The sequence below is a fragment of the Cydia strobilella genome, chromosome 3 (genome assembly GCF_947568885.1).
Source record: "Cydia strobilella chromosome 3, ilCydStro3.1, whole genome shotgun sequence".
Taxonomy (NCBI): domain Eukaryota; kingdom Metazoa; phylum Arthropoda; class Insecta; order Lepidoptera; family Tortricidae; genus Cydia; species Cydia strobilella.
In genome coordinates, this window is record NC_086043.1 from 153,928 (window position 1) to 167,219 (window position 13,292).

At 46.6% G+C, this 13,292-nt stretch overlaps 1 protein-coding gene across 1 annotated transcript in view; it reads left to right on the forward strand.

Moving 5' to 3' along the window:
- Positions 1–11,573, forward strand: part of LOC134756185 (DNA ligase 4) — a 32,922-nt gene extending 21,349 nt beyond the window's left edge. The window contains exons 15-16 of the mRNA XM_063693012.1: positions 3,071–3,336; positions 11,189–11,573. Of these exons, the coding sequence (XP_063549082.1) occupies positions 3,071–3,336; positions 11,189–11,539 (617 nt within the window). The 3' untranslated portion in view covers positions 11,540–11,573. The remainder of the gene's footprint in view (positions 1–3,070; positions 3,337–11,188) is intronic.
- The last annotated feature ends 1,719 nt before the right edge of the window (positions 11,574–13,292 follow it).

The following is a 13,292-nucleotide window of genomic DNA, read 5'->3' on the forward strand; positions in this document are numbered from 1 at the left end:
CGTTGGGTAGTGAAACCTGGAGGTCTAGTACGGGGGCTTAGTTCGAAGAAGTCGGTTGGCGCCTTATTTAATTGCCACTCGTTGAGCCAGGCATTCTCTACCTTCCACAGGGGGTCCATGTCGTTTAACCTAGCTAGTGGTGGATTACGGGACTTAAGCCTGCGATCAGTCTTGGTGAGCACATCGTCGTGGATGGGTAAAGTTGGGTCTCTACGTAGCTTATCGAGCTCGCGGTAAAGGCACTGCTCCCGGCGTAGGTGAGGTGGGGCGATGTTACTGAGGGCAGGTAGCCAGTAGGTAGGTGTAGGGCGTATACAGCCTGTGATGAGGCGCATGGTTTGGTTCAGTTGCGTGTCAACAGCTGAAACGTGGGTGCTGTTCATCCACACAGGTGAGCAATACTCTGCAGAAGAGTAGACCAGCGCGAGGGCAGTTGTTCGGAGGCACGCAGCATTGGCTCCCCAGGTTGTTCCGGTCAGCTTTTGGACTATATTATTACGGGTCCTCAGTTTCCCGGCAGTTTTGTTCAGGTGGCTCTTGTAGGTTAAACTTCGGTCTAGGGTGACACCTAGGTATTTGGGGTTTGGGTTGTGTTTTAGTGCCTTTCCCATAAACTCCACGTTCAGCTCGGTGTTTGCTAGCTTGTTGTTTAGGTGGAAGCAGCATACCTCGGTTTTATTTGCGTTAGGGCATAGTCGCCATCGGGAGAAATAATCATTCATAGTCAGTAGATCTTGTTCTAGCGCTACTTCGGTTGTCTTAATGTCCCGGTTTTGTGCACCTAAGGCAATGTCGTCAGCGTATGCGAATTTCCTTGAGTCCGTTGCAGGGAGATCATGGGTGTACACATTAAATAGCAGCGGGGCAAGCACCGATCCCTGGGGGAGACCGTTATTTAAAGTTTTGATGTTGCTGACACTATTACCGAGGTGGACTTGGAAGACTCTGTTCGTGAGTGAGTTTTCCACAAGCTTACAGATTTTTAGGCACGGGACCACCTTGATGAGCTTATATAGGAGTCCTTGCCGCCATACAGTGTCATACGCGGCCGATAGGTCGATGAACGCTACTTATGTTTTCTGGTTCCCTTCGTAGCCTCTTTCTATGAACGAGGTGAGTGCGAGAACCTGATCGCAACAATTACGATTCGGCCGGAAACCAGCTTGCTCTTTTGGTATAGCCTTGTTAATAGTATCAGCTATGCGGTTGTAGATGACCCTTTCCAGTAGCTTGTAGATGACACTTAGCAAAGCTATAGGCCTATAGCTATCCGCACTGTCTGCCAGCTTTCCCGGTTTGAGTATCGCTATAATTTTGGCTCGTTTCAGGATGCTTGGTATTTTGCCGGTGTTGATGATATGGCTGTAGAAGTTGGCAAGCCATTTTTGGGTTTTGCTCCCGCAGTATTTGAGGAATTCCGGAAATATGCCGTCAGCACCACAGGCCTTGTTTGTGTTAACCTGTTTAATGCCAGCTATGATCTCGTTTACTGTGACTGGGCCACTGTAGGCGTTATTCGGTGTTATCTTTGACTTAAGATCTTTAAGCTCCTTGCGAATTTTCTTCGTATGTAACTTGTGGCTCGGTGCTTTAGACAGGTTGACAATTCTCGTGGCTATTGCGTTGGCGCTGACCTTCGGCGGGCTGGGTTGGTTGTTGATCCCGGTGGTTAGCCGTGTCAGGACGTGCCATGCTTTCCTACTGGAGTGCGTAAAATTCAAACCTCCAACTGTGTCTTCCCATTTCCGGAGTCGGGCTTCGTTTAGTGATTTAATGAGTTTGTGTCCGCAGGTCCGGTCTCCGGTTTTATTATATTCGTGCCAAGCGGATTCACATTCGTTGTTCCAGCCTGGTATGTATTTCTTTCTAAAGCCACGGGGGATACATTTCTTGGCTGTTGCTAAGATGAGTTTCTGAAAACGCTCACAGTTTTCTGGCAGCGGAGGGATCCAGCGGATGCTATCATCGAGCTTGTTAGCAAATGTATTCCAGTCTGCCTTTTTAAAGTTCCAACGGGGGACTGGGTATGATTCGATGACTGGGATTTTCAGTCCAACCTGGACAAGCACTGGTCTGTGTTGGCTGTTTGGGAAGTCTCTGAGCACGGTACGTTTTACGGGCAAAGGCTCGCCTTCTTCGTCCAGGGAGCTAAATACCAGATCAGGGTTATATTCTTTTCCCCAACGGGCAGACTTGAACGTGCCTTTGCTCTTTAGATCAAGTACTAGCAAGGCGTTGATGGAATCAGCCCAGTGGCAAAGTTTTTCACCATTGTCATCGGATTTCGTATAGCCCCAGGAAGTGTGGTGGCTGTTGTAGTCGCCTGTGTAGAGTGCCGGGTGGCCGAGGTTTGGAAGGGCCGGGTCTGGCCAGGGGCTATTCGGAGGTTTGTACACGTTGCACACTTTCGTTTCGCCAAGCTGTATGATTGTGGTCTCTATGTTATTGGGGTTGCTAGAAGAGCTTATCAATTCAGACGTTGGCATTAACGGTGTTCTGACATAAGTGGCAGTTCCATATTTTCCGTGGTAAGTAGCTCCAATTATTTGGTATCCCGGGATAGCCCCTCGTCGTGAGAGCTGTGTAGGGTCCGCGGCGTGGGTCTCTTGCAAAAGGATTATATCTACTTTGTTGTCGTTAACTATTCTGCTTAAGCATTCGGATTTTGCTTGACTTATACCTTCTATATTAAATGAACAGACACGGACAGAAGGCCCGATGTCTTTAGTCTGGAGGCGCTGGGGAGCGCCTGTTTGAGATGGTTTTCTGAGCATATTATTCGCAGTGACGATCAGCCGTGAGATTCAGAGAGAACAGTACAGCTGCCAAGTTTATTGCACTTTTAGCACCACCCAGGGGTCACGTGTAGGGTAGCGGTGGGTAACTTCCTACGGACGTGGTGCAATATCGACCCCCACTTACCACTACCAACCACCAACTTAACACTAACTACTAGCTATAAGAAAATTACTAACAACACGCAAAAACTTTTAATGTAAAATTGGAAATTTGGAAATAAAGGCTTTTTTTTTATTTTTTTATTATTTTTTAATATTTTGTATTCGGGCAGGCCCGTCGACATGGTGCTGCGTGGCGGGCCGGAAGGTGTTCCGCGCGCACTCCGCGCAGGCGCGCGACGTCGACCTCGCCTCCGCCGCCTGGCTCCGCTCGCTGCCGCCCTCAGACACCCCGGTAGAACTGACGCCCCTAGACTTGCTGACCGCCTGTAGGACCACCAAGTTCAACATGTGTCGCCGTTATGACCGCTTCGGGGATAGTTATGTGGATGCCACCGACGAGGACACGCTGCGGCGGTGCTTCATGAAAGTGGACGAGGTGAGTGATAACATCAGACACTCCTGTAGCTATTACCACAGAATTAGTTATTTGTGCAACAAGAGAGGAAAGTTGGTTTTTCTTGCGAGTGTTTATTTTGAGTCCGGAGAAAGCGAAAGATCCTATAATTGATTCACGAGCGAAGCGAGTGATTCTAAGTTAGAATCTTGAGCGTAGCCAGGGACTCAAAAACACGAGATGTAAAATAACTTTTCTCTCGTGTTGCACATATAATTTTTTATCTCAGTAGTGAGAACTGTTCATTGGCGAGAGAATGGACTGTAAAGGGGGGCGATAAGGGATGAGATTTAGGGGCCGGTCGAGCAAGAAAGTTGTGCTATACTAAAATTAACCTATGAAGTGAAATTAAAGTGCGAAATAGTGTAGGGCGAAGTTACCTTGCAATCCGGGGTTGTGGGCTTGAACCGTTGGCCTCCGTTGTAGACCCTGGTGTTGGTCCCGGGCTGCCCTTGTCGCAAGCTAGAGGTAAGCTTAGAACCGTTACCTTGATCGTCCAACTTAGACCTCGGATTCTCCACTTCACGGATGGGCACGGCGTACTTCGGCTACACAGCACTGATTTTAAAAGTAGTCTAAATATTAGCAGTAGTGCTTTTAACAGATTGCGAGAAAATTTGCGGGAATGGCGCGACACAGTGTTAACTGGTAGTAGGCTTATGACAGACTGGCTCTGACAGCTTGTGACAGAGCAATATTCAAATTCAAACTGTGACTTTGGTGTTGCCACAGTAATTACAACAAGAAATCTAAAAAATACAAAGCCAAAGCTGAACATTCCGCCTACCAAAATGCAATTGTATTTTAACTAAGCGAAAAAGATAAGAAAATAACAAAAAAGGTAGTGCGATAATATTAAAACTAAACGAAAAACGGACAGCACAAAGGTAGCGCTCTAAAGCGGCTACGCAGGCAGTGGGCACAGCTTGACCACAGGCCGTTTGTACAACCCTGTGGCCGTGCGCACAGTAACCACACGACATATCCCGTCAGATCCGGGGTGTGTATCGGTGATGCGACCCAGGGGCCACTTCATTGGGCTCGTCTGCTCGTTCACAACGAGCACGAGTGCGCCAACTTGGATGTTGGGCTGTCTGTCGTGCCACTTCATCCGCTGCTGGAGAGTATGCATGTACTCCTTCGACCATTTGTTCCAGAAGTCCTGGTGCATCTTCTGAAGCAGCTTCCAGCGTTGGAGAGGGCTAACCCGAACGTCTGACAGGTTTTCCTCAGGTACGACCGACAGGGGTTCCGAGGTGAGGAAATGACCCGGAGTCAAAGCCGACAGGTCGTTGGGGTCAGTGCTGAGAGGAGTGAGTGGCCTCGAGTTGAGCAAAGCCTCAACTTGGGTTAGAACCGTCGAAAATTCCTCATACGTCAGCCTTTGGTTCCCGACGACACGCGCCAAATGTGTTTTCACGGCCTTAATTCCAGCTTCAGCGAGTCCTGAGAAATGTGGGCTACCTGGCGGGTTGAATTCGAAGGCAATTGTATGGTGTGCGGCAGCATCCTTCACTAGACGTTGCAAGATGTTGTTCGCACCGACAAAATTTTTTCCTTGGTCAGACACTAACCGGCTGCACCGACCACGACGAGCGACGAAACGCCGAAGTGCGGCGAGAAAAGCATCCGAGGACAACTCGGTGACAAGCTCGGTGTGAATGGCCTTTGTTGCGGTACAGACAAAGACACAAATATAGCCCTTGTACGTCTTGTTACCGCGTCCGCGCCCGAGAGCGATGTCGAAAGGCCCGCCAAAATCGACCGCTGCGCTCGAGAAAGCCTTAAGTTGGGATATTCGATAGGACGGCAGGTCGCCCATGAACGGCGCAGGGGCACCCAGTGGCCGCACCCGAAAGCACTTCATACATTTTGATACCACTGCGTAGATTGCCCGTTTTGGACACATGATCCAGAAGTGTTGTGACAACAAGTTATGAAGCGTTTGGATGCCTGGATGCATGAACCGCCTATGATAGTCGTCGACAAGAAGGAAGGTCAGACGATTGTCGCGAGGTAGAAGCAACGGATGCTTCACGTCGAAGTCGAGAGAAGCTCGCGACAGGCGACCGCCCACCCTTAAGAGACCCGCGTCATCCGTGAATGGGGACAGTTTCCGGAACGCTTTTGGAAGAGAGTTCGAATGGTTGTTCGCAATCTTTTCGATTTCCTGAGCGAAGCTGCGCTGTTGCACGGAGCGCACAAGAAGCATCAGTGACTGCTTTACTTCGAGAGGTGTCAAAGGTCCGCGTAACAACTTCGCGGTCGTCTTTTGGTTCTTCGCGTTGTTCGCGAAGCGGCGACAATACGCTAAGACACGTTGAATCGTTCTTAACGACGAGAACTTCTCCAATAAATTGTCAATGAAGGCGTTGTCATTGGACACTACAAGGACCGTAATCTTTTGTTCTTCTTGAAGAACATCCCTATCAGGCGCTAGTGCTGACTTGGGCCAGCTTTCGGAAGGGTCCCGGAGCCAACCAGGTCCGTTCCACCAGCACGTTTGGTTGACCAAGTCTTGGGGAAGCAAGCCTCGAGATCCGCAATCGGCTGGATTGTCAGTGGTTCTAACATGATGCCAGGAGTCGGGAGGAATGACGTCTTGGATGTGACTCACACGGTTGGCCACAAACGTTTTCCACCTGGACGGACACGACTTGATCCAGGTTAACGTCACACTTGAGTCCGACCATGCGATGATTCTATCTACCAAGTGGAAAGGCTTCAAAGCCTCCACGACCGAAGCCATCAAGTCCGACAGTAGAACCGCTGCGAGCAATTCAAGTCGCGGCACGGACAATTTACGTAACGGCGCGACCTTGGACTTAGCACACACCAGCTGGACGTCGACGTCACCCTCCCCAGCTACTGTACGGCAATAGATTACGGCACAGAAACCGCGTTCTGACGCGTCGCAAAATCCGTGGAGATGTAGCACGTCGAATTTCCCGAACAAACGGCGAGGCACAGCTACAGCACTCAGCGAAGAGAGTTGAGTTTTAAATTCCTGCCATTCCAGACTGATGCTTTCCGGGACATCTCCATCCCAGGAAACGCCCGAGACCCAAAGTAACTGCATCAGATACTTGGCGAGAAATGTTACAGGCGAGAGGAAACCCAATGGATCGAAGATTCTAGCTATCTCCGACAGAATGGTGCGTTTTGTGCATCGACCGTTAGGAGTAGATGCTACACGAAAGCGAAAGGAATCAGATTGTGGTTGCCATAGCAAGCCCAATATCTTTAGAGAAATGTCAGTCATTTCTTCGAAATTTTTAAAATCTTCCGAGTACAGGTCAGAAGACGGAAGACTCTCCAGGAACTCACTACTATTAGAGGTCCACTTCCTCAGATGGAAACCCCCCGACGACAATATGTTTGTAAGTTCCAGCTGGAGTAAACGCGCCTGCTCGACAGAGTCCGCTCCGGTGACGACGTCGTCGACGTAGATGTCACGAGCGAGAACAGTTGAACCACCTGGGTATTCGGCTGCAGAATCACTGGCCAGTTGAGCCATTGTACGAAGCGCTTGGAATGGCGCAGCAGAAACCCCGTAGGTTACCGTTTTGAGACGGTAGTCGCGCACAGGACCGACAGCAGAGGGCCGCCACAAAATGCGCTGGAATTCTGCGTCCTTTTCAGAGACCAGGATCTGCCTGTACATCTGTTTCACGTCACCTGTGAAGACAACAGCATGCCAGCGGAAGCGTGTGAGCAGGTCGAAGATGTTGGTCTGAAGCTTGGGCCCAGCGAGAAGAGTAGCGTTCAAGGACACCTCGTTAGCGTCCTTAGCGCTTGCGTCGAAAACCACGCGAAGAGGAGTGGTGACGGAGTCACGCAGAATTCCATGGTGAGGTATGTAATAGAAGTGGCCTTCACTTGTGGAAGGAGGTTCCACTTCCTCCAAGTGACCGCGAGACTCATAGTCAGCCATAAATTCCACATACGCCCTTTTGAACTCGGGGTTGGAATTCAATTTGCGTTCCAACGACGTGAACCGCTTGAAAGCGATTTCGCGTGAATTGAGGAAGGTAGGTTTGTTCGCGGGATCGACAAATGGTAACGGAACTACGAACCGGCCTTCCTTATTGCGATAATAGTTTGTACGAAAGTAGTCCTCGCAGCGTTGGTCCTCCTCCGAGACGAAAGGTTTGGTCGGAGAACTAACGTTTTCTAACTCCCAAAATTTCTTGATGGAGTCATCGAGCGACAAGATCTGCGAAGGACTCGACACGAAAAAACAATGTTTATTATTGTTGCGATAAGATACGAGAGCGCTTGTTGTGAGCTGACTCCCGTCACACTCACCCATAACGACCCATCCATAGATGGTTTTCAACAGAGTAGGCTGTCCAGGCTCCCCGCGCCGTATACCGGGCAACAACGACGAAACGAAGACCTGTGCATTAAGCAACAAGTCCACCGGCGCCGGACGGGCAAACTCAGGATCAGCCAGCGATAAATTCTTGGTGTGCGACCACCCCGACGAATCGACAGGTTGTGGAGGTTGGTCGGCACACACCGGCGACAAAACGAAAGCTTCGAGTTTAGTACTCAGCGAAGAGGGTTTATTACCCATTGGCTTGATTTCACATGAAAGTGAGCCAAATGTTTGACAGGGCGAATTGCCAATGCCAAACACGGTGTGTTGGCCAGAAGTTTCAAACCCTAGCATGTCTGCACAGGATTTTGACATAAGATTGCATGCACTAGCACCATCCAAAAGCACACGCACTGGGCGGAAGACACCAGAACTGTCCCGAATTAACACCTTGGCAGTAGCGAAGAAGACTGTATTCTCTCCCGCCATAGCAGTTAAAACCGTGCTACTACTACTACTGCTCGTGCTACCGCTAGGTGGTGTAGTTGTAGTCTCTGTGCCCGTGGGTGCTTCAACATTCTTGGTGAAGTGTAACAAATTGTGGTGTGAGCGATGACACACACTACAGCGAGAAGCCCGACAAGTCTTCACTTTATGTGCACTTGAGAAGCATAGAATGCACAGACCCTTCTCCTTTACAAAATTAAAGCGGCCATTGTTGCCAAGACTTATAAACTTGCTACATTTGTCAAGACTGTGCTGACCGGAACAACAAACACAGGTCGGTGTTGCCGGAGTCGACACAACAAGAGCCATTTTATTTTTTGTTACCGGTTTAACACTCTGAGATGGAGGCCTGACACTTACACTTGAGTTCTCCAACGCCCTGCTCCGCTTCTCGATAAAACTTTTTAATTCTTCAAACTTCGGAACCTCGGTGCTGGAAGTGAGTTGTAACTCAAATGCTTCCCGAGTCGCAACATCTAGCTTTCCCCACAGCAAATAGTACAACATAAAGTTCTTATCGGGGAGGTTAAATTTGGACAAAATATTTAAATTTTCATTAAAAGTTCTAAAAACCCTTTCCAAATCTGTTTTGTTTTTGACCGACTCACAGTTAAGCAATTTTTCATAATACATGACAGCAATTTGCCTCTTCCTGTCATAATAGTTGGACAGCGTCTCATAAGCACTACTATAATTGTCACCCGACAAAGGAAAAGATTTTATTAAATCATGTGCGGAACCCTGAACGCTAGACAATAGGTAATGCAATTTTTCCACGTCACTAATTGTGCTCCGACTATGTATGAGGGAGTCATAAAGCTCCTTGAAGGACACCCAACTTTCCAATTTTCCATCAAAAGGTTTAATCGCTATTTTAGGAAGCTTGGCTAAATTATTTTCAAGCGTTAAAGGTTTCACATCCGACTTGTCACTCATCTCACTTTTGGCCATTTGTCTCAACCTACATTTTACCGATTTCAACTTACTTTCGAATTCCCTCGTAACTTCGTACTCTTCCACACGTCTTTCAGGTTTCAGCGGACGTAAGATCCTCAACTGAGCATTGTGAAAGTCTTTTTCTAAATCTTTTATGTCCGATTCATCATAACCTTTTAAGTCGGAACTCTCGATGTTTTCCAAACGAAAAATAGCATACCCTCGCGCGACACGGAACATGTCCACGGTCGCGGGCTCCGGATCACTATCACCATGTACACTCATATTGTTTTAAATGCAAATAAACACACTAAAACGGCGAAAAAACAAACAAAACTAATTGCAATGCAAAATAATAACAAAGTACCGAACCTATATGTATATAGTGACACTGACAGCTAACGTCAACACTTGACAGCTGTGACAATGTTGCCGACAGTATTAACCACGAGTGAACGAATGGTTTAGTAAAAGCACTACTACACTACCAACAACTTTCTTGCTTTACCCTCGACTTTTTTAGAAGTCTACCTTCAACTTTTTCAATTAAACAAATGATATGACGATATGTATGACCAAGCGAATTTGAATAAGCAACACACAACGACAAACGAAAAACCAAAGGTCACTTTTCAAATTATACGGTTCGAAGACCAAAATGTTCATTGGCGAGAGAATGGACTGTAAAGGGGGGCGATAAGGGATGAGATTTAGGGGCCGGTCGAGCAAGAAAGTTGTGCTATACTAAAATTAACCTATGAAGTGAAATTAAAGTGTGAAATAGTGTAGGGCGAAGTTACCTTGCAATCCGGGGTTGTGGGCTTGAACCGTTGGCCTCCGTTGTAGACCCTGGTGTTGGTCCCGGGCTGCCCTTGTCGCAAGCTAGAGGTAAGCTTAGAACCGTTACCTTGATCGTCCAACTTAGACCTCGGATTCTCCACTTCACGGATGGGCACGGCGTACTTCGGCTACACAGCACTGATTTTAAAAGTAGTCTAAATATTAGCAGTAGTGCTTTTAACAGATTGCGAGAAAATTTGCGGGAATGGCGCGACACAGTGTTAACTGGTAGTAGGCTTATGACAGACTGGCTCTGACAGCTTGTGACAGAGCAATATTCAAATTCAAACTGTGACTTTGGTGTTGCCACAGTAATTACAACAAGAAATCTAAAAAATACAAAGCCAAAGCTGAACAAGAACATATTAAAGGTTAAAATGTATTTCGAATTACACAGAATAATACAAAAAAAAAAACGAATTTATAATAGAAGTAAGAAGTGGCAGGTCATGGCCTTCACTAAATTAAAAAGCTACTTTGTTTCACTCCCTGGAGTGAGGAAAGCGCGACTTTCCTCACTCCAGGGAGTGACGAAAGTATTAGGCTTGTTCGAGCTGCTGAGGTGAAAAAGTAATAGTATTATCATACAGAACGGCCAACGGCTCGCACAATCGTACATCGCATATTCGGGGTCGCACTTCAGTAATAATCCTGTTTTTTTCAACCTGTTTAATGTTGAATATAGTTTAGTTGGCACTTTTAGACCTCCATCTAACTAGCGCCGCTAGCGGCGAAATTGAGCGCGATAGCCCTCATTGGCTAATTATGTAAAAACGTGGCAAAAGCCGGAAAAACGCTAGAAAGATGAGGGATGATGATACAGTGTCACAAATTATTATATCCTATTAAATTAATAACGTCAATAGTGGAAATTTGAAGTTTAATTTCGATATTACTGCTACTATGCAATGACGAACAGGCTGTACTTGTCCGTACATGTTTTAGCGCGGGCGAGACGCACGATTCGAATTGGCCTGCTACACCGGTAACTTGTTAGGTTGGTTGGTAGGTTGGTTGGCCGGTCGAAATAATTAGCAGATGGCGCCAGAATAGCTTGCCCTGTCAGTGCCTAGAATTGTGTCAAATTGTTGTTATTTTAATGTCCTGGATGCCAGCCCTTTAAGCCAAATCTCATAGAAAAAGGGGCAAGCTATGATGGCGCTATCTCTGCAAACCTTTGACAGTTGCCAACGCCATTATTCTGAACGTTATCCGTTCTGTGCTCCCCAGGAGCCCGAGATCCACCTGACCCGCACTGAGATGCTGCAACTCGACCGCGTCCTCTTCGGCGACCAGCACCCCTTCTCCTTCCTCCGCAACTGCGCCCTCCACTTCCCCACCCCCACCACCACCACAATCGTCGCCAGAATGTACGGAGCCAGCGTCGTAGAACCGCACAACGCTAGTTTAACGCATGTAGTTCTGCCGCGGGGTTCAGATAAGGCAGCTGTTAGTCGGGCCGAGAGGATTGGAAGAGGGCTGGTGGTGTCGGAGGATTGGTTGGACGCGTGTGTGGAGGAGCGGGAGTATGTCAATGAGAAGCCGTTTTTGTTCAATTGTATAGATTTGTATGTGCCTTAACATATTGAATAAAATAGGTATTATGTTAACTGTTCTTGTTCGTTTTTTTTACAAAACCCCTACTTATTCATCTATTTATAATCAACTTGTATAGTTAACGCTATCTCTACTGAGCTCGTTCACTTACGTACTAACAATGGCATTCTGTTAAACCAAAGCCATTATTTCTTTTGTTTAACAGAATGCCATTGTTGGTACAGGTAAGTGAAAGAGCTCAATAGAGATAGCGTTAACTATACTTGATGAGTTTCATAAAAATAGCCCTATACAGTCATGTTATTAGAACTTAAATAGCCCTTAAGGTCTTATATTGACCTGGATATAGACCGTGGTTACCTTTTGATTGTTTATGAGCTCCCGATATTTCGGCGCAGTCCATCAATCAGTGTCTATATTCCGGTCAATATAAGTCTAGTGAAACCGTGAATCATTCAAAACTCTAAGAATGTCTTCGGTTACCGCGATAGTTACTCATGAAATAAAACGATGAAAACGGATTATATCGCGTATATTGAATTTATAATACATCCCGACGTTTAAAGGGTTCGAAACGTCGGGATGTATTATAAATTCAATATACGCGATATAATCCGTTTTCATAGTTTTATTTCGTATTGAAGAATGGTTGAAAGCCCGAATGTACAGAGCCGCCATCGCATCGTAGAACCCGAACCCTACTTACGACCCTGCTTTAACCCTTAAATGCATGATTTTTTATTTTTGGTTGGAAAAAATGTTTAGCTTCAGAAACTTAAGCTTTTTTCTGTTGAATCTGTGAGCTGTCCAATGCTTTGTTTACATTTGGCAACCAGAGGCGTATTTACATATTTGGCGCCCCGGGCCATTGGGTCTCTGCCGCCCCCCATGACCCATGAAGTAAACACAAAAGCATAATTTTTTCTCAGTGTCTTTCTGCAGAACTTGGAATCGAACATATAGCCAATTGTGAGCATAGGCCGGAGGCCCGGGGCGTCCGATTGCGGTGTGCTGCCCTGTGAGGCTGAAGGCCGAATTGCAAAAGAGCAGAGCTAAAGAGGGAAGAGGACGGCTGCTTCTCCATACAAACGTAGTCCTTATTTTCCTCTCTGGATATTGACATAATGGAAAATATTTTTGCGTAATTTGATGTATAATAGCCATAGCTCTCGACCGATTCCGCGATCGTAAGCCTGAAACATGCTGTGGACCATTACGTAAGTAATAATACATCGGTCTACGCATGCTTTCTCGAATGGCAACATTTAATGGTTAACACATGTTTAATCCTAAGGGGTTTAGATAAGGTAAACATTCGGAGGAGGGCTGGTAGTGACGGAGCTGTTCAACAATATAGACTTGTATGTGCCTTTAACATTCACTGTTCTTATTTTTGTAAAAAAAAATCCTATTCCTAATTCTGCCTAAACTATTTCAGGGGCCGTAGTGAAGATTACACTGATAGCAATTTACAATCGTTTTTCACCATAAAGCGAGGTTTAGACTAGCAAGAACTTGCATGCAATTTACGTTACATTGCTCTGACTACTAAGGTAAACTGCATTCAAAATGTTTATCAGATACCGCAATGTAATGAAAATTGCATGCAAATTCTTGCTAGTCGAAACCTCGCTTAACACTCCTTTTTTACTTGGCAGCGATATTTTTTCACATTCATCAACGTAACGCAAGATCTGTTCTTTATTGACCGCTCGCTACGCTCATATTTCAATTTTACAACCTTTGATTCGCGTTAATATACAAGCACAAGGGGTAA